At 43.4% G+C, this 19,682-nt stretch overlaps 1 protein-coding gene across 4 annotated transcripts in view; it reads left to right on the forward strand.

Annotated features, from left to right (window-relative positions):
- RCAN2 (regulator of calcineurin 2) overlaps positions 1–19,682 on the forward strand; it is a 268,263-nt gene that overhangs the window by 164,519 nt on the left and 84,062 nt on the right. The window contains exon 1 of one of the 4 annotated variants that reach the window (XM_015071174.3): positions 6,692–7,106. The exons of the other annotated variants lie outside the window; for them this stretch is intronic. Coding sequence (XP_014926660.1) covers positions 7,020–7,106 — 87 coding nt within the window. The 5' untranslated portion in view covers positions 6,692–7,019. Of the gene's footprint in view, positions 1–6,691; positions 7,107–19,682 lie in introns of those variants that run through there. 4 annotated transcript variants of the gene reach the window in all.

Here is a 19,682-nt window from a genome sequence, read left to right on the forward strand (position 1 = left end):
TATGGGAGGGAGGGAGGAAATGGGATGGAGGAGACAGGGATAGAAGCCAGATTTCTTTGTAGAGTTGTAGTTTTGATTTTTGAACCATGCAAAATTTTTGTAATTATAAAACACAATTAAGTTTAATGGGACCAATAATCCTTATGAATTCAGTGTTACTTTTAAAAAAAGAAAGTAAATTCGGAAACATTTTGGAAGCAAATGAACCTTAAAAAGTAAATGCTTCTAAAAGTATAAATTTTTGAAACCAATGAAACCTAACTTGGTATCCAGATGATGGGGTCGAGTAACTATTTCAAATGACTGCAAAGCACAGTATGTTGTATCTCCTTTATGGGATATACCCAAAGGACAAAGAATTGGGGAAAAATCTTAAATTCGTCCTTGTGGTATTAATAATGTGATTCCAAGACTGCAGTACCTATATTATTGGATAAAGCAAATGAATAATTATGGTTTTAGTAACTACCAAGATATTTGATGTTGAAGAAATAGGATACGGATATAAGACTGATGAGTTTCAGCAAAAACACTGTACTTTTGGATTTGAATTGGAATCATCAATCTGAACTCATATGCTCTCTTCTAAATATATTGATATAATTCCTAGGTCTGTCCACTGAAATGCTTATAAACAATAACCAACCCAGTGCAAAGTGACCTGTCTATAAGTATATAGATTATGATCTGGAAATATGTTAAAATAATTGCTAAATGGAACTGGGGCTCCTTGGAGAAATGGTTGATTCTTTATCTGGAAGAGAAAAAGGACAAGATAAGCCTGGAATATCTTGTCACGCTGTAAGGAGAGGTAGCCCTCAAAGGCACTAGGATTGCGTCAAAAGGACACAGGAGCCAACCTGATTAGACTCTCACCAGCCAAAGATGGGCAATTGAAGCATCCATGAAATAAAACTACAATGGATTTAAACTCATTAAATGTTTAATTCATAAGTTCTTAATGATACTTTAAAAAGAACCCTCAATGATCTTCTTTGAGGGATAATAAGGAAGCAAATTATTTAAACACACACACACATGGACACACACACTAGCTAATAAAGGAAAAGAGTAACGTGTGTATTTTTCCTGTCTTACAAAAATGTAGCTCAGAGTAACTACATGGTAGATGAGAAGCAGTTCCTCTCCGTGGAAGTAGTCCATGAATGCATGAAGGAATACCATTATTTCACAAATCCTAACAAAAGAATGAGTCGAGGCATTTGCATGAAAGGTCGCTTATACCGCAAAAGAGAGACAGCCTTGCATTACATACCCCCTGATGGAAGAACACATCACCATCTAGGAAGGAGTCTTGCCAAACCCAAATCTATCAAGCTTCTGGACCTAATTAACGGGATCTGCAGGTAACAGAGAAACCAGTTAAATGACACTGTGTGGAGCTCATCGTGAAACTCCAGACTGGGGAAACTCTAAAGGACAAATAACATGGTTTCATTGTCAACAACAAGCTGCAAGGAAGGAAAAAAGAAGGGATAGAGGAGAATTCCATAGATTAAAACAGACATGAGAGACACCACAGTTTGGATCCCAATTTAGATAAACAAGCAACAAAAGAAGGAAAGAAGGAAGGAAGGGGGGCAGGAGAGGATGAGAGGGAAGAGAAGATTGGTAGTTTGGAGCAGTGTGCACACTGGCAGGATATTTGATGATGATACTGAATTACTGTTTCTTCTTGGGTTGTGTGATGATAGGTATTGTAATTTCCAAAAATGAGCCCTTACCTTTTGGAGGTATATATAGAAATATTTACAGATGAGATGATACGATGTCAGGCATCTGCTTCAAAATAACCAGGAGTGAGTGTGAGTGGGGACATGCAGAAGTGATCTTTAGATTTGGTCTTGCATTGGAATCCCCTGGAGGGCTTATTAGACTACAGATACCAGCCACACGTGCAGAGATTCTGCTTCAGTCTTAGGTGGGATTCAAGAATGTAAGTTTCCAACAAGTTTCTGGATGATGCTGATGCTGCTAGTTTGAACCACACTCTGAGACCCGCTGGCAGAGAGGACGCAAGATTGATCCCCAAAGCTATTCTTGCACCTGGCTGGTGGGTATGCGAAGGCTTATTATTATATTCTATGTCTGAATATGTTTGAAATTTTCTATAATGAACATTAAAAACAAATGATCCTGGAAGACACATGGAAGGAGCAAAGCCTTTGACACCCCACAGCTGTAATGGGAAGATCTATGCCCATTAGCAAGACAGATCCGGCTGCTGCCTCTGGGACGAAAGGGTGCACATCTCTTTCTGCCCACTTGGAGACAACTGCAAGAATTGCCTGGCCAGAGGGGCAGGGAAGTGATCTTTGCCTAAGGGATCTGCATCATTTGCATCCATTTTCGTGATGTGGTCAGTCATCAGAAGAGCAGTGGCTTGGGATGAATCCTATGATTTTATGGCCACTTCAGCTGGAAAGGGTGCTCCTGAGGAGAGCTGTGCCAGGGTTCAGCTATCAAGAATGGGGTGATCACTGAACTCCTCTGCCCATATACCTTATACCTTCCTGAAAGGACCTTCCTAAAACTCCCAGATCACGAGGCACCTCTTTTGGGTTGAGTCCCTCTACTTGCCTTTTAAATTTTATTCATTCAGCGGCGCTCCTGGGTGGCTCAATCGGTTAAGCGTCCGACTCCTACTCGGATCATGATCTCACAGTTTGTGAGTTTGAGCCTAGCGTTGGGCTCTGTGCTGACAGCTCAGAGCCTAGAGCCTGCTCTCCCCCTCTTTCTGCCCCTCCCCTGCTCATGTTCTGCGTCTGTCTCTCAATAATAAATAAATGTTAAAAAATAAAATAAAATCCATTCATTCATTTACTTATCCATTCACGTATCAGATATTTCAGAGTACCTCCTAAGTGTCAGGCTTCTAGCCACTGAGAATAAGCAGGGAACAGAATAGGCAAAAAAAATCTCTGCTTGTGTGGAGATTAAATTCTAGCTGGGGAAACAAGAATTAAGTAAGAACTAAGTGAACAGTGATTTCAGAGAGTGAAAGGTGCTATGAATAAAACTAAAACAAAGACGCTGGGATAGTGATTGATTCTGTGTGTGCACGCATGTGCGTGTGCACGCGTGCGTACACATTGTGTTTCAGGCGATCAGGAAGGGTTTCTCCGAGGAGATGATGCCTGAGCTGAGACATGGATGATAGGAAGGACGCAGCCGTGAAAAGGTCTGCATGTGTTCAGACAAGGGCAATACGTACAAAGTCCCTGAGATGCGAAAGAGCTCAGTACTTCTTTGGAATGCCAAGAAGATGGGTGGGTCTGGGACCTGGACAGCACAGGGCAATACGGCATGAGATGAGACAAGAGAGGAAGTAGGAGCCAAGATATGTCAGGCCTTCGAGTCCTCAGCCAGGTGCTTATATACATACCCCAGACACTTCCAAGCCTGCTAACTCATCTCCCAGCTATAAAAAGTACATTCTTTCGAGAGAAACAGGACACTATTTACCAGGGAACCCCCCTGTGGGCTCTGATCTGTAGGAAAATGAGTGTTTTTGTGTAGGCAATTGAATTGTATTGTATATCCAATTTGTTGAACCAACCTATTTAAAAAACCCAATTATGTTATTTTAGAATCACCATCTGCTCTCTCTGGCGCTCCTGGGTGGCTCAGTCAGTTAAACGTCTGACTTCGGGTCAGGCGCACGTCATGATCTTGCTGTTTGTGGGTTCAAGCCCCGCGTCGGGCTCTGTGCTGATGGCTCAGGGCCTGGAGCCTGCTTCGGATTCTGTGTCTCCCTCTCTCTCTCTCTGCCCCTCCCCTGCTCGTGCTCTGTCTCTCTCTCAAAAAAAAAAAAGTATTTAAAAATTAAAAAAAAATAGAATCACCATATGCTCTTAATGTGTATAATTCCACACTAAAAACACTATTTACTCAGCTTAATATTTGATCACTTATTAAAATACAGATTCCGGGGTGCCTGGGTGGCTCAGTCGGCTGGGCGTCCGACTTCAGCTCAGGTCACAATCTCACGGTCCGTGAGTTCGAGCCCCGCGTCGGGCTCTGGGCTGATGACTCAGAGCCTGGAGCCTGCTTCCGATTCCGTGTCTCCCTCTCTCTCTGCCCCTCCCCCGTTCATGCTGTGTCTCTCTCTGTCTCAAAAATAAAATAAACGTTAAAAAAATTTTTTTAAATACAGATTCCTTTCTGACGGGTAAGACTATGTATTATCAGTCATTTCATGTTCATATAAATGAATTGATGGCTGTGTCCTTGAAAAGAGGAGAATGTAAAGTTAGTGGTTTCTTGAGCAAAGGAAGGAATCTCCAGGGCAGGAGCCAATCAGAATGGAGAAACTGAGGATGTATCAGGAAAAAAAAAACCTATTTTACGATTTTGAGTGGGGCTGTGCTTCCTGGATAGACTCATGTCCTCTGGCCAAGACTGATCATCACGGGATTCTTTTTCTTGAAATAACACATGTGTGTCCTTTCCTAAATAGAAAGTGTGAAAGGATGCACAGATCCCAGTGATTAAAATGTTCCTTCCGCCCTGCTGTTCCTTGATGGGCTCTGGACCTACATCCTGGACCTAACCTCTGCCAACAAATGTATTCATGACTGTTAAACGGTGTGCGGGAAGCTGCTCAAACGGCCGTTGTGCGCCGACATAGGCATTGCCTCCCAACTTTGCATTCAAGTGACGTCACACTGGTTGCTTGATTTCAGCCATGATAAGAATATTTACACCACAGAAATCAGCAAACACTACACATTGGGCTTTTCCTTACAGAACGCTGATGGTTAAGCACTCACCAGCATGTCACTGGTATGCAACTTTTAAAAAGTCAATTTTAGCGTGTGCCATGGCATATGAAAGCAATAGCTATTTCTTTGTTTTGCCTCTTGAACAGACATCAATGGTATTCAAAATTATGTTCATCTTTGTATATACTTTGTGTATATACTTTCTCAAAAACTTTTCCTGCATTCCATGGTCGACTGAGTCGGCATCCAGGGTCCCTCAAGGCTATGAGCCGTCTGGCTGTTGCTCCCTTGTCCCCCCCGGGCTCCAAACTTAAGCTTCACTGTGCCTTGCCCCTCAAATAACCTATTCTTTATTTTGGTCTGAACACCTCTAGTCTGCTGCTCCTGTCTGAGGGGCTCCCCTCCCCGCTTCCCTGTCTGCCATAGCCTTACCCGTGTTTCAAGATCAGAGCAGAGGCCATGTTCTCTTTCCTGATGCTCACCCGCCACAGCCGCTCTCATTATCCATTGCTCTTTCGCTAGTGCTCCCACTAAACGCTGTCTGTAGCTCCTGAGCCACCATCGCCACTGCCACTGCCTCATTGTGTAGATGTTTGTCTCCATGTCTTATCTCCTCCACTGGATTTTAAGCCCCATGAGGATGGGGAATTTTGCTGATTCATCATTTTATCCCTGAGAGCATCTGGTACAGAGCTTTGCATACAGTCCTCAGTAAGTGTGAGCTAAATTATCTGCATATAGGACTTCATATTCCCCACAGTGCCCTGGACAACATAGGAAGTGCCACACACACACACACACACACACACACACACACACAATTTCATCAGTCTAAATGTGTTTGTGGACTGCTTTCATTTGGCATGGGAAATGTCTCATTGAAGGGGGACACTAGGCTCAAATGTAGTCCAATGAGCAGCCACAAAACTTGTACGTTTAGTCTGAAAAGTCACCTTTCCCATCTGCATGCAAAATCGGAACGCTCTTGTCCAATCACGTGTTAGAAAGGCTCCAATCTGTTGCAAATCATGACGCTCCAGGGGCCATCAATGATGCAACTGTACTCCTACCGGGAATAGATCCTGCTAGAATGTTACTGAGTTTTGCTGAGACTTTTCCCACTAATGTTAAACTAAAAACTAATCTGACGTTTTCTCTTTGCTCACTCCTACTGCCAAAGAAGGCGATTCCTGTTCAGTAGTTTCATTCATTAGGCAATTATCACTTACTCTTGCCACTCTGCTAAAGCCTCAAGGTATAAAGGTGAATTATCCACAGCCCTGCCCCTCAACGATTCACAATCAGGAAGAGAGACAAAAAAGCAACCAGACATGTTCAAAGTCTCAGGTGAAATAGATCCCCAAGGCTCTGACAATGACCCACATCAGTGCCTTTGCCCATTAGACCCTGCCATCTGTCCCCACATGCGACGTTTGCTGTAACTCCTTTTCCATGATTGCTTTTGGTTTGAGTGACCTTGGAGACAGCCTGAAATCCCGTGCTTGGAAGGGTGCTTTTAGAGTAACTGGTCTGCACTTATGTGCTTCAAATAGAATTTCACAGACCTCTAATTATCTTCTCTTACCAGGCGGCCTAAATGACTGACGACCAGCTCTTTAGTTACTCCAAGAATGGATTTCTATTCAGCCCGTGCCCGGGATGCATTAGGATGCCCAGAACGCGTGTGCCTGCTCTGAGCGGCACGGGGCAATTAACAGAAGCCAAGCCATTTGCAGAATGCCTCAACTTCCTGCTCATCTCTGAGGCAGAAACTTGTCACACCTTAACCTCAGGAGGCTCATCTGCAGAGTTATTTCCCCACCCTCCCCAAACAGAGCCTCTGGTGTCAGATTCTCCCCCTTGCTTTTTGCAAACATAAGCACTCGGCTGAAACAACAGCTATGACTCAGTTCCTAGCTAACGCTGCCTGAATTGATTTAGTCTGAGTTCAGATTTAGCACATAATCATGTTCAATTTGCTCCACTGCACTGCCTCGAGATAAAAGGCTTGGGGGAAAAAAATAGCTTCAGCTTGTGTCAGTCTTTGTGGTGATGTCATTGCCATGAGCGAGCCGGGCCGCTCATTACTCTGCTGTGCAGCCTCAGACGCGGGCTGCGTGCGTGCAGAGGGAGCGGGCTCCAGGTGCCGAGCACCGGCGATCCCCAGGGCGAGGCGACACCCGGGCTGGCCACGGCAGCATCCACCTGGCGGCTCTTCCCATCACGCACAGCTCTGAGGTCGCCTGGCTCTTGATTGAAAATTCAGGAGGGGGAATGCCAGCCCCTAGCATGGACTGTGATGTTTCCACTCTGGTTGCCTGTGTGGTGGATGTCGAGGTCTTTACCAATCAGGAGGTTAAGGTATGCACCTGCAATCTTGTGTTTCGTTATTGCTGTTACCGAAGCTGCTCAGCAGAGCCTTTTTAGCTTAAGGAAACGGGACTTTGGTTCATAGTTTTCAGCTCCCAGACAGCGCTAGAAATGCCAGCGGTGAGTGCATGCCTGTGTTAATGAGAATAAGTTAGAAGAGGGACCGGCACGGCACATTAATTTTGAATGTGCAAAGCTCGACCGTGGTCTGTTCTGCCTTTTCTATTAGGTGATCCCCAGTCAGCCCTTTCACAGTAGACATGTTTTCGTTGTCTCGTATCCGTGTCAATAGGGAGAATTTGCCGGTCCTTAATGTTGAGTGGGGTATTAGATCAACGAGTGAATGAAAAGAAGCACACGTAATAAACACTGCACCCGGGACACCCTGATAGTGGGACAAGCAACCCCCTTCGTGGCATGTCACTTGACGGTGCTGCGGTGCGGTCTTCATACTGAACAAAAGCTGTTCCACAGATGGCAGTTTCAATCTCTAGCTCCCTGGAAATCAAAGTTGGAGGGCAGCCGCCTCCATTTGCTTTGTCAGGCAAAGGAAGCAAGTCATTTTCCCTCAGCAGTTGTCCATAAAGAAAGTTCAGGCATAAACAGCTTTTGCATCTTAAGACGGAACGTTCCAGGCCGTTGGTCCTCACAGATTGTCTGCAGCTATTGTTTAATTGTCACGGGTAATTGTCCCCTGATGATATTCAGCCTTTTTTGTTTTTTTCCATTTGGTTTTATATTATGAAAAAGATTCCGTGCTTGTACAATGGGAATTTTGATTTCTCCTCCCGTACTGAAAAGAAGAATGAGCAGAAGCTTCTTGTGTAAACAGTTCACACACACAGAAAGGACAGTTACTCATTGTGTAACGGGAGGAAGAAAAGGGGAATTACATTGCATAATCATTTTCCACCCTCACCTTAGTCTTTACTTAAAGGAGGTCCCTGAATTCTTTATTGTTGACTGTGTAGGTGACACCCCGTTGCTTCCCAGGTGGGGATTTTTGCGTTCCCTAGAATTATCACACTTGGCTCTGTCATTCAAGACTGCGGTGTCGAGCACTCTTGAAACAGACTCAAGAATCCGGTTTGGTGTTCCTGCCTATTTCAAATGTGTGGCTCCGCGTTCACCAATTCTGCCAGTGCTGTGGAAGTGTCTACCACCTGTCATATTGAGGTTCAGAAAATCAGAATGCGGTGGTTTGGCACCCCCTATGGTGGTGTCCAGAATGGAAACACGCGTGCAAAGAGTCCCAGTCCTGCCGCTCATACCTGCCATAGCCTTTCTGGAGAGAGAGCAGCCATCAAAGCCCCTCCAGTTTAAAGCCAACTCAAAGCGTGGTGTGGGTAACTGAGGAGAGACACGTCTTCCAGCAACTGCTGGAACAGAATTACGTGTCTGTAAAGCAAAACTTTATATATAGTTCCCTCGGTCCTTACCCGTTCTCTGTTGATTACATGCTTGCTCTGCAAATGTCGTTAAGATCATCTGAACTTTTTTGGGTCCAAGAAATGATAATGAGGAAATGTGTATTAGGGATCTGCGATATGCCTGGCCACGGAAGGAGCTTAAAATACGCTTATATGCTGGAGGTGTCTGCAATAAAGACATACAATATTTCTTAAAGACAGGGGGTGTTTTGTGGAATGAAGGGGACGCAAAATTTGTGCGGCTGGTTGTATCTGAATGGTTGGGATGGCTTCGTGGAGAAAGTGATAACTTGAACTCGAAGATGGGTGGATTTTGATACAGAAAGGAGAGGCATGGGGACGGGAAACATTCCATTTTGCAGTCAAGTGAGTCAATGCATTTGACTGCAGTAGGATGTCTGTGAGGGATTGGAGAGGAAACAGTGGAGTGTGGCAGGGCCAGATTATAAAGCAGCTGACGCTGTTCATCAGAAATTCATGGGGTTTTCTGGCAAGACTCTCACCAGAAAGACACGTTAGATGTCTTTACTGCTAAACACCGCTGAATCACAATGGATTTGTTTCTTTGGGTCAAATCTTTTCTGTGCCTTATTTTCTCACTTGTAACGTGGGTATAAGAGTAGTTTCTACCTCGTTGGCTTGGTAGGAGGATTAAAGAAAATAATACATGTGAAATAATTAACACAGTGCCTGACACATCTTTAGTGTCCAATAGCTGTTAGCTGTAGCCATAATTGTTGCTGTCATCTTTTGAGACATTCTCTGAAGGTGATAGGTTATTTTGGCCAGTTAATTGGAATGTCCTAACTCCAGCTGAGTTTACACTGACCATCCGGGACACAGAGCCTGTTTTCCCTTCCAAATCCCCAAACACATACACACACACACACACACACACACACACACACACACACCTACACACACACACACGCACACACATACACACACACAACACACACTAGCAATTTAGAAAGCACAGCTCTTCCTTTCAGACATTTAATCATTTAATGTAAAATGGTGACATCATTATCAAGCAAAGACCTAATTTGTGCTTATGAAAAAGGGGGGAAATGAACAAACTAAGGCAGGCTAAAGAGGTTTGTTGAGAGGTGAGCACTGCTTATTGTCAGGAAGAGATGTTCAAATGTAAAATGCTGGCACCGAAGTTTCTCCCAAGGTAAATTTCATTAATCACCAATCCCTGATACAAGGTAGAGCCAGGAGTTCCTTTCTTCAGAGTCTTTAATAATTAGTGTCAGAGCACAGGAGGCACCTAGGGAGGATTTTTCTCACCTGCCTGCATCCAGCTTGATTAATCTCGGGCCTTTTTGCGTTGTACAGACGCTCACTTTCTACACATAGCACCCATGCAAAAGCATGGTTATGCAAGGCACTCTTCACAAATGCAGTCGTTTATTTGAAAGGAGTAGAGGCATATGCAAATCTAGTATCTTTTTTATTTATTTATTTAATATGAAATTTATTGTCAAGTTGGTTTCCATACAACACCCAGTGCTCATCCCAAAAGGTGCCATCCTCAATACCCATCACCCACCCTCCCTTCCCTCCCCCCCCCCATCAACCCTCAGTTTGTTTTCGGTATTTAAGAGTCTCTTATGCTTTGGCTCTCTCCCTCTCTAGTATCTCATCGCAACTTAGAAAGCTTTATCCTCAATGGATAAAGATCCTCAGTGGATCTCAGCTGGTTGCATTGAGGGTCCTTCGGGCTCCCGTTTCCTAAATTGTGTCAAAGCTGCTAGAGCAATAGTACCGAAAAGAGGAAGAAATCAAGCACATGGAGTTCTGCCATATTTGTCTGTCTCCAGAAGTCCCGTCGGTGGTGGTATGAACTTAGTGGTCTGTTTTATGGCAGAAGAATGTTCGGAAAGATGAAGAAATTTGAAGCCCTCCCAATAGAAGGAAAATGATCTGATGAATGGTAGATTGTGCCTGTGTGTGTGTGGGGTTGATTTTATCCGGTGTTCTTCTCATATTTCTAAAAGTGATCTTCCTCCTCCACGGGGAACCACACCCTTGAGAAAATGAAAGGGATCTAAATATGGATGATGAAATTTATATTTCACGTTAGTCCAGTGGTTCTTAAACTTGACTGCACATCGGTATCCCCTGGAGAACTTTAAAAAGTATTGACAATGCCCAGGCCTCAAGCCCAGAACTTCTAACTTGGCTGATCTGAATGGATTATCATATAAAGTCAGCATCTTGTCTCTCTTAGGCACAGCTAAGTGAAGATCTGGCCAGTCAAGAATTACCTAGAGTAACCTCTGCTTACACACTTTGAGCCATATCCCCCAAATGAAGGTATGATACATGCAGTTTTAGCAGCAATGTCGCTAAGCTGTCAGAAATGTTGAGACTCACCCAATACTTTTGACCAGTTCACCACACCTGCGTTGCTTCCACCTGGTTCTGAGCCAATGCTAAACACTCTTCTCCACTGCTGGCCACCATGGGTGGCCTTCTCAGAGCTACAGAGGCAGCCTGCAGCAGAATATCTCCCATCCCCTTGGGGACGTCCAAGGCTGGGACTATCCGTCCTCTGTAATAGAAGCCTTTCCTACAGGAAAGAGGTGGATGCCTCCTCTCTGGGGTAGAGGGCTCCTGATTCATATTCCATGGATCCAGTCTTTTCTCCATGGGCATTCATACAGGGGACAGGGGGGCTCACAAACTCCTTTCTTCTCATTGGGAAACAGGACAGATCTTATTAGAAAAACAAAAGTTTCAAAGGTAGTAGAGATTTGTTCATTCATTCAAAAACATGTGTGGTGCACTTAACTACTTGCCAGGCAATGCTTTAGACACCGGGAGATGGGCAAGACAGACATCCCTGCCCTCATGGAGTGTATAGTCTAACAGGGGAGGTAGACAGTCAACCAGTAAACAAATAAACGTATTCTGTAATTTCATGTAGTGATAAGGGCTATGAAGAAAAATGAAGCTGTGAGGGGATAAATTGTTGGAGGAGGGGGTTGCTTTGGGGGCCCTTCAGGCTCCAGTTTCCTAAATTTTTCCAAAGCTGCTAAGTCAATAGTACCAAGAAAGGGGAGGAAATCGGGCAAATAGAATTCTGCCCTATTTGTCTTTCTCCGGAAATTCCATTCACGACTTTTGAATGGATGTCCAGTAGAAACATTTCTGGGAGGTGACAGTTTATTAAATGTCATTGTTGCAATGTCATTCAGAGATCTAAATGAAGTGAGGGAGAGAGCCACATTTAGATCTGAGGGCAAAGCATTCCAGTAGAGGGGACGGTAGATGAAGAGAGGCCATCTTATTTGAAGTTCTGCTGTTTTACTCAGGACCCCATTTAACCTATTTCAATCAAGCATTCATTCAGAGACCCACTGAGGCTATTACTATCTTAGGCCCTTATTCAGATTTTTAAAAGATTCTCCTTTCTAGAAGCTGTGCTTAGGCTGATTTCCTCATGCTACATTTTAAGCCTGTTAGTTCTCTGGGGTGAGGAAGTAATATAAGCAGGAAATTATTCTCAGCATAATAGTTCTTCCTATGCTTGGAATCTTAGGGTTTCTCTAGGACTTGCCCTTGCACTCCCCCCCACCCCACCCCCACTTCAGAAAGGCCAGGGCCTTTTTAAGGTCAACTCCTAAGTCCTACTTTCTCTCCTCTGCTTTTGAAATCATCCCAGTATCCTTCCAATCCATGTAACCTTGGGCAAGTCTCTTAACTTTTCTGGACACATGATAATCATGCTGAGGGAAATGCTCAATGCTTTGTGTATTTGGTTTTCTTTTTCACACAATAGTATGAGGTGGCTGACTCATGGTCTGTGTCATGCTGTTGTGTGAGTTATGTAAGAAACCAGCACATCGAGGCCACTTAATACAATGAAATCTCTTTGTCATTTTGAGCCACTGGATATTTCAAATTACTTGTTTTGTTTGGTGGGATCGTAGGAGGAGAAGGCTGGAGCAGAGCTGGTATGATACACTGTGTACCTTGCTTTGAGGAGAGAGACAAGCGACACAGTGAATATGTGGGTAATGAGTATTGCGGGTTGTTTTGGAAGAGACGCTCGTGGGTATTTGTCAGGAGAGCTGGTCAAGCCTCATGCCTATTTCTCCTGCTTCTTGCAAACACAGTGCTGGGTAGAGGGTCTGACTGCAACCATGACCTTATGGTGATCGCAACTATGACCTTGTGGTGACCACAACCATGACCTTATGTCTCTACAGAGCTCTACAGTTCTTTCAGAGTCTTCAGAAACCATTGCACTCACTGGGTAACATTGACCACTTTGAGCTGTACATGATTTAGTTTTCAACAAAGAATGAAACCCTCTAGAGTATACATGGTAACTTAGAGTAGCCAAAATGTTACTCATACTGTCTTTGATGGCTGTAATATTAAATAACATTTGTTTCATATATCTGTCCACTTTATTTTCTGACCACCACAAAGGAGTGTATGGGAGGGTGGGTGGGGTGGCATATTCATAGCAGATCTTAACCCTCCAGCAAAACAAAAACTTGCTCTTTTCTCCAATAATAAAATGCGCCGGAATTGAGGTCATTTTTGAAAATAAATGACTTAACACAAAACTGAATGTTAGAAGTTAACCCTAAAGATACTTTGAGGAACCTAATATTCTTAGAGGTGCTATATTGACTATTTTCTTGCCTCTGAAGAAAGTAGCAAACATCTTTCACAGACTTGGAAGAAGTGATTTTATGCAAGTGGCAGATGCTCCTTGAGAAGGTTAACAGACAGATTTCTCAGCCACCTGTCATGTTAGGGGAAGACAAGGTATAGTATTCAACTAATGACATTGTCAAGCAGGAAAGTCAACTAAAAACTTGCTTATCTGTTCAAAGAGTCTTTTAACTGTTGGAAAGTAACTGAGACACTGACAGTTTCCACCTCTACCCTAAGTGCCAGATTTATTGAGTGACAACAGTGACACAACATCCTTGTTAACACTGCTCTCCTAAAGTAGTAGATTTAAATGTAAAACTCAGAGAGTACGATTTGCACCTGATTCTGTTCAAATACAACTATCAATAATTTATAATAGCCTGTTTTAGTACTTTCTGATGAAGCTCAGAATTGACAATAAGAAGGAAAATGATATCTGAAACATTTATTATCACTTGATCTATTCAGGTTGTAAGCTTAATAGCCATCGTGACTTTGTGGTGAATAGCTCAGCTTTCCAGAGAGGTCATAAACTCTCCAGCCCACGCGTGGCCTAGAATTTGTTTACGTAAAGAGAATGTATCTTCTCCCAGCTCTAAATCTAAACTCATTCCAAATACGACTTATAAAAACACAATGCAATTTCATTTAATGAGGATTTCAAGCAGGTACAAGTTGTATTCTCTCCATTTTATCTAGAATGGAGAATTGAAAAGTAGTTGAGAATGAAATACCTACCAAGTTAGACCTTCCCTTGAAAATATTCACTGTATGTGCTCTTTCATATTCCTTTTTTGATGAAATGTATCTAGGTGGAAAACACACACACACACACACACAACAATATGTTGCATATATACACTATATATTTTTCTTTTTTCTTTTTTTTCCTTCCGTGACCGTGGAAGGTTTCTTCTCTTCTACTCTGGCCTATCTAGCTCTTAAACTTGTCAGGGGATTAAGAGCCCGGAGAAGGTAACTGTCAAAAAAAAGTTAAACAGAAGCCTAAACAATTCCTGAAGGCAGGGGAAATGCTAGGAAACCCATGGTCTTTTCTTCTTCTTATTATAGACCAAAGGGATCTGTATATCTCTGCAGTCTAGTGGCACAATTGCTCCTCCAGAATCCGATATGTGAGCCCTGAACTATGAACACCTATTTTTAAAGGTTCTTCAAAAGGTCTTGATCCCTCCACTTCCAGCAAGATGATGTTAGCAAATTTATCCTTCTCTGGTAGATTAGACCACAGACCAGCTTTGATCCCTCAAAATAGCACCTTCCATAATATTCTTTGTGTCTCAACAATAAGGTAGTTTGCTGCTTAGTTGTAAGATTTTTCCGTCATCTCTGGTGGTTCTAAAGGAATAGGTGATCAGTGTTCATGCTGTGCCCCAAAGATTTGATTTCGGGGAGCCATTTAATATGTTGATCATTAAACCATTCCACATGATGACAAATGTAAACCCCAAGAGATTTTCATCTCCTTAGAACAATATTATATGTTATCAAGATAAGCAATTTAGAAATTCTAACAACTCTTCCCATTCACTGAATAGTTCTTTTTTTTTTTAATTTATTTATTATTTATTTTGAGAGAAAGAGTGCGCGAGAATGAATGGGGGAGGGCAAGGTAGGGGGAGAGAGAATCCCAAGCAGGCTCCATGCTGTCAGCACAGGCCCAATGCTGGGCTTGAACTCACAAACCATGAGATCATGACCTGAGCTGAGATCAAGAGTTAGAGGCTTAACCGACTAAGCCACCCAGGCGCCCCCAATTCACTGACTACTTCTAAGTGTCAGCAAAAGGCACATACCAGGCACTCCTTGACATCCCCTTAATAGGCCAAGGCTATTGCCCCATTAAAAACAGATTCCTAATCAGAGAGACAAAATTTTTTGCCACAAAATCATGTAGCTGTTACCTGGCAGAACGGGGAATCAAACTGTGGTTTGCTTCATTCTTTCTGCTACTCCAGGATTAATCCCCAAGGATTAATTAATAAGCCATTATTTCATTATTGGGGGAAAAGATGTAACTCTTAGAGGATAAGACATTGAACTCATATATAATATTTCTTCGAGTATTTGAAACACCCTTTCTGGCTTGTATTTCTTATCAGGGGTAGGAATACTACTTTTTTTTCTATAGATCCCTAGTTGAGATCATTTTACTTTTCTCACTAAATCTAACATTGTGACAATCCTAGGCATAGCATCAGTTCTGGATTTCATTTTAAAATTTGTTTCAAAATCTAATAATGCCATCTAGTTGTGGGGAGGAGGGAAGGAAAGTGATGGAAAACCCTAGGGCTCACCAATAGACTGATAACACCTGGCGTGACGGCTCTTCTGCTGCTTTCCTGGGGTCACGAACATTTTCCACTGACGGGGGAGGGGTGACCTGTGAAGAACTATGGAGCAGCAGTGATGAGAGTGCTAATCACAATAATAATAATTTACTTGTGGACAGTGCTTTCTAAATTACGCAAAACTCAGCGTTCTCACAGGACGCTTCCAAGGTAAATAAGATCACACAATTCATAAGGGGAAGCTGGGACTGGGATTTTGTTCAGAACCCAAGATTTCTTGGGGTATTATCATTGCCTGCATCGATAATACATCTAATAGAATTGATTTCATCTTCTGTGACTTCACTGAGCTTTTAGGTATTGACTAAGACAGTCATCTCAGGCCACTTTTCCTAAAATAGGAAGCATCAGCAGTGAGCACACTTAATAATAGCAACAGTATATTGAGCACTTACCATTTGTCAGGCTCTATGCAGAGTGCTTTTATTCATTCATTGATTCATTCATTCATTCATCAAATATGTATTGAGTGCCTTCCTTGTTCAAGGTCTCACACTAGACTCCAGAGATACAGAGATTAATGGTCTGTTGGGTGCAAAAGCCTGTGCTCTGTCATGATGCAGTATTGGCCTTTACTCCACTCCATTTCATTCTTCCCAAAAAAAGACCACACTGCTCCAGCCTCTAGAGAAGCCTCCTTTGTTGACATAGGGCATGTGAGAAGGAAGCAACCCCAGCCTCCAAGTCAGACAGCCTAATACCTAGAATTCTCTGTTTGGCTAGTTGGATACTTACTGACTCTGTGACCTTGAGCAAGGAGACCTACTTCTTTGCCTCAAGTTTCTTCAACTACCAAAGGAAGAAAATAATAGTATCTACCTCAGAGGTCAGTAGCGGGGAGCCCCTGCATTTGAGTATATAAAAACACTTAACACAGTGACTAGCAGACAGAACAGGCATAAATAAAGTTAGCCTTCGTCACCATCACCATCATCATTTTCAATATTAGTAGACTTCTGATATAGTTTTGAGTTCTCTTGCCCGGGCACTTTACTTTTCCCACCCCTAATTACATCAGACTCTTCCCCTGCAGTTTTCAACTCAGCTTTGCACAGGGGCAGCAGTGCCCTTCCTCAGTGACACTCCGAGGTCACAGAACTGGAGTGGGAAGCCACTGGCTCAGCAACCGGGGAGGAAACCAGAGACCCAGACAGGTGGCAGGGATGCTGCAGTTCTCAGGCTGTGTGTCTTCGCTGGTTTGTGCCTCCTCCTGTCTTTTCCAGATGCCCCTAGGTAAGCGCCCCCTTGAGAGCAGGAGGCAGCAGGAAATCAAGTGGCTGGATAAACAGGAAGTATTCTCAGTCCGCAGCCACTTGGGGGTGGAGGAAGTGAAGCCATGCGGAAGTTGCTGATGTGACTGAGTTAATGGAAAGGGAAGCAGTCTGGAAACCCCCCACCCCGACTTGGCCAAAATTCAGAGGCTCAGTGGTTCCCATCTCACTCAGAAGAAAGCCCAAGGCCTTGCTGTGGTCCTCAAGGTTCATCGGACCTTACCCCAGCTGCCTTGTCCACCTCATCTCCTCTGGGTATTTCTTCCTCTCCCTTGGCTCTAACCACCTTGCTCCCGGCACATGCCAGGCAATCTCTTTAACTTGTGTTTCCTGTGAGCTCTGCTCGAAGTGCTCTTAGAGTCCACCTGGCGGTCCACCTGGCGTGCTCTTATGTTATGGAGCCATTCTTTGCCCCCCCCCCCCAATCTAAAATAACACAGCCCTGCTGGTCACTCTCCACCCCTCACCCTGCCTTGTGTTCTGTCACAACACAATCACAAGGTGACACACTGTGAGTTTATTTCCATCCCCTCCCACCAAATGCAAGCTTCCTGAGGGCAGGGGCTTGTCCCCTTGTCCACCGCTGTGTTTCGAGAGGCTGCATTGTGGTAGCATTGAGAAAATGTATGTTAACAAAGGAATGACAGGCTTCGATTCTGAGTGTCCTTGAACATTCAGTTAGACCACCTTCTTTGAAAGGGAAGGTCTCGGTTTTTAGGTAAAAGGTCAGGTGTAATCAGAAGTCAGAGAGAGGTATGTATGGCAGGACACAGAGGTTTAAGGCAAGATGCCCCTTAATGTAAAGAGAGATTGAACTCGCAATCCATGTCTTCAAAACAGATTTAAACACCTCTCCTTGAGCAGGAGTTTTAAATGGACTTATAGACTATTTTCACCACAGTAATGCTAAACTGTAATTGCAATACTTTCAATATTGACCTTCACTTCTCATTTCTATTTTAAAACTGCGGAGATAGGTGGAAATTAGATTAATTACCCAAGCTGAGCTCAATTTCTCTTTTGCTTAATAGGCTTCTTGCCCTAAAAACTCTGTACCTGCCATGTGCATCTACCTCTGACTCCTTATTAACTTGTGTCATAAGACTAGTAAACAATTCTGTGACACTTAAAACACACACACACACACACACACACACACACGCACGCACACGCAAGAACTGAACTAAAAGCTCTACTCTTTGTTGCCTGAATAAATACTCAGTAGATCTGAATCATTAATGAGTGGGTTAGTGGATGATCTACTTTATATTCTCACATTGTAAGAAGTGTTCCATACTTTGTAGTGCTCGGCAAAATAATACTCTATATTTAAATAACACTTACCCTATTATTAACAACAATCAACATTTCCATAAGCTTCAGAAGACTGGACCGTCTTTCATTGAGTGTTTCTTCATGCCAGCCCTTTGATGCAGGTGGGAAGTATGCTCTCAATGAGAAATTCAGGATAGAAGCATTCCCCCAAGTTATGTACCTGCCCAGTAGAGACATTAAAGTTTACTTATTCTTATCTCGCATCCTCATTGTATAGTTCTTGGCAGTAGACCCAAGAAATAACTTGGTATACTTGTTTAGTGCAAAGCAATTTGGTCTTTGGAAGCAAAAAGACCTGAATGCATGCTATGTCTTCTTTATGACTTTTCTTATTTATGTAAAAGAAAGGTACAGATTTAGGTTAAGGGCTACTGGTACATGGGTGATCAATAAATTATTACCAATGCCTATGAGACATCTCATCCATTCCCCCCACATTTATCAAACGTGATGGAGCACCTGTAAGGTAGTAAGCACTGCTTCCATACTTGAGAGTTCAGGAATGGAGACATGCCTCTGGCCTCAAGGAGTTCACAGGCTGGTGGAGGAGTGGAGGTGGTAAATAGATACGTAAAGTTTAGAAAATGCTATGGTTTGGGTAAAGCCATTATGCTTTGGGAATCGATATGAGGGTGGTCTGGAATGATGAGGAAAGGTGTCCCCAAAGGGACAACTCTTAAATTACAGCTTTACAGGTTAAGTAGGTGTTTGATAGGTGAAGGAAAGATAGAAGTAGGAGGGGATAGCTCTGGGAGTGGAAGGGGCCTGTGTCAGAGCAGAAATGCCAGGGAAAATTGTGATGCTGCTAAGAAGTAATGCTTGAGTGGATGCCAGGCCCACATAATGATGGACCTTATGCTCAAGTCCAATCGGATCGAGCCACGGAAAGCATTTTGAGCAGAGGAGTGACTCATCTGCCTGCTCTGACAGAAAATCCTCTCTGGTTGTATTGTGACTGTGGCCACACCAAGGCTACTCCTGCAGCTCCATCAAAGAGGAGGGGACTGCCTCAGCCCGCAGCCCGGCCAGGCAGGAAGAGGCAGAGTCCCAGCATCTCCAAATCACCTTGTTAATTGCCTTTGGTTATCCCTCTGTTTCTTCTTTTTAAAGAGGAAAGAAGTCAAAACAGATTGGCAGCTGGTCTGGAGGATGTCATCAGATTGCGATTCAACAAGGTTGTATTTTGGGGAAGGAAGGTGTGTTTGTTAGCACTATGGTACTCAGGAAGTACTTTCACCTCAGCAGGCATGTATTGATTGTCTCCTAGAGCCAAGAACCTAAAATCAGGAATCCAAACCCTAATCCCTGCCCTGGAGAGTCGCCTATTCTGTGGGTGAAGGAGACAAACTTACACTCACAGACAGATGTCCTCCATCCAAAAAGTCTACCTTAAGCCTCTTCAGATTTTTAACAACTTGGGGATAAAAATTCAGTGATGTTAAATGCAGGACCTAGACTATTCCGAGCCCCTCCCGAAAGCAA

The sequence above is a fragment of the Acinonyx jubatus genome, chromosome B2 (assembly GCF_027475565.1).
Source record: "Acinonyx jubatus isolate Ajub_Pintada_27869175 chromosome B2, VMU_Ajub_asm_v1.0, whole genome shotgun sequence".
Classification (NCBI taxonomy): domain Eukaryota; kingdom Metazoa; phylum Chordata; class Mammalia; order Carnivora; family Felidae; genus Acinonyx; species Acinonyx jubatus.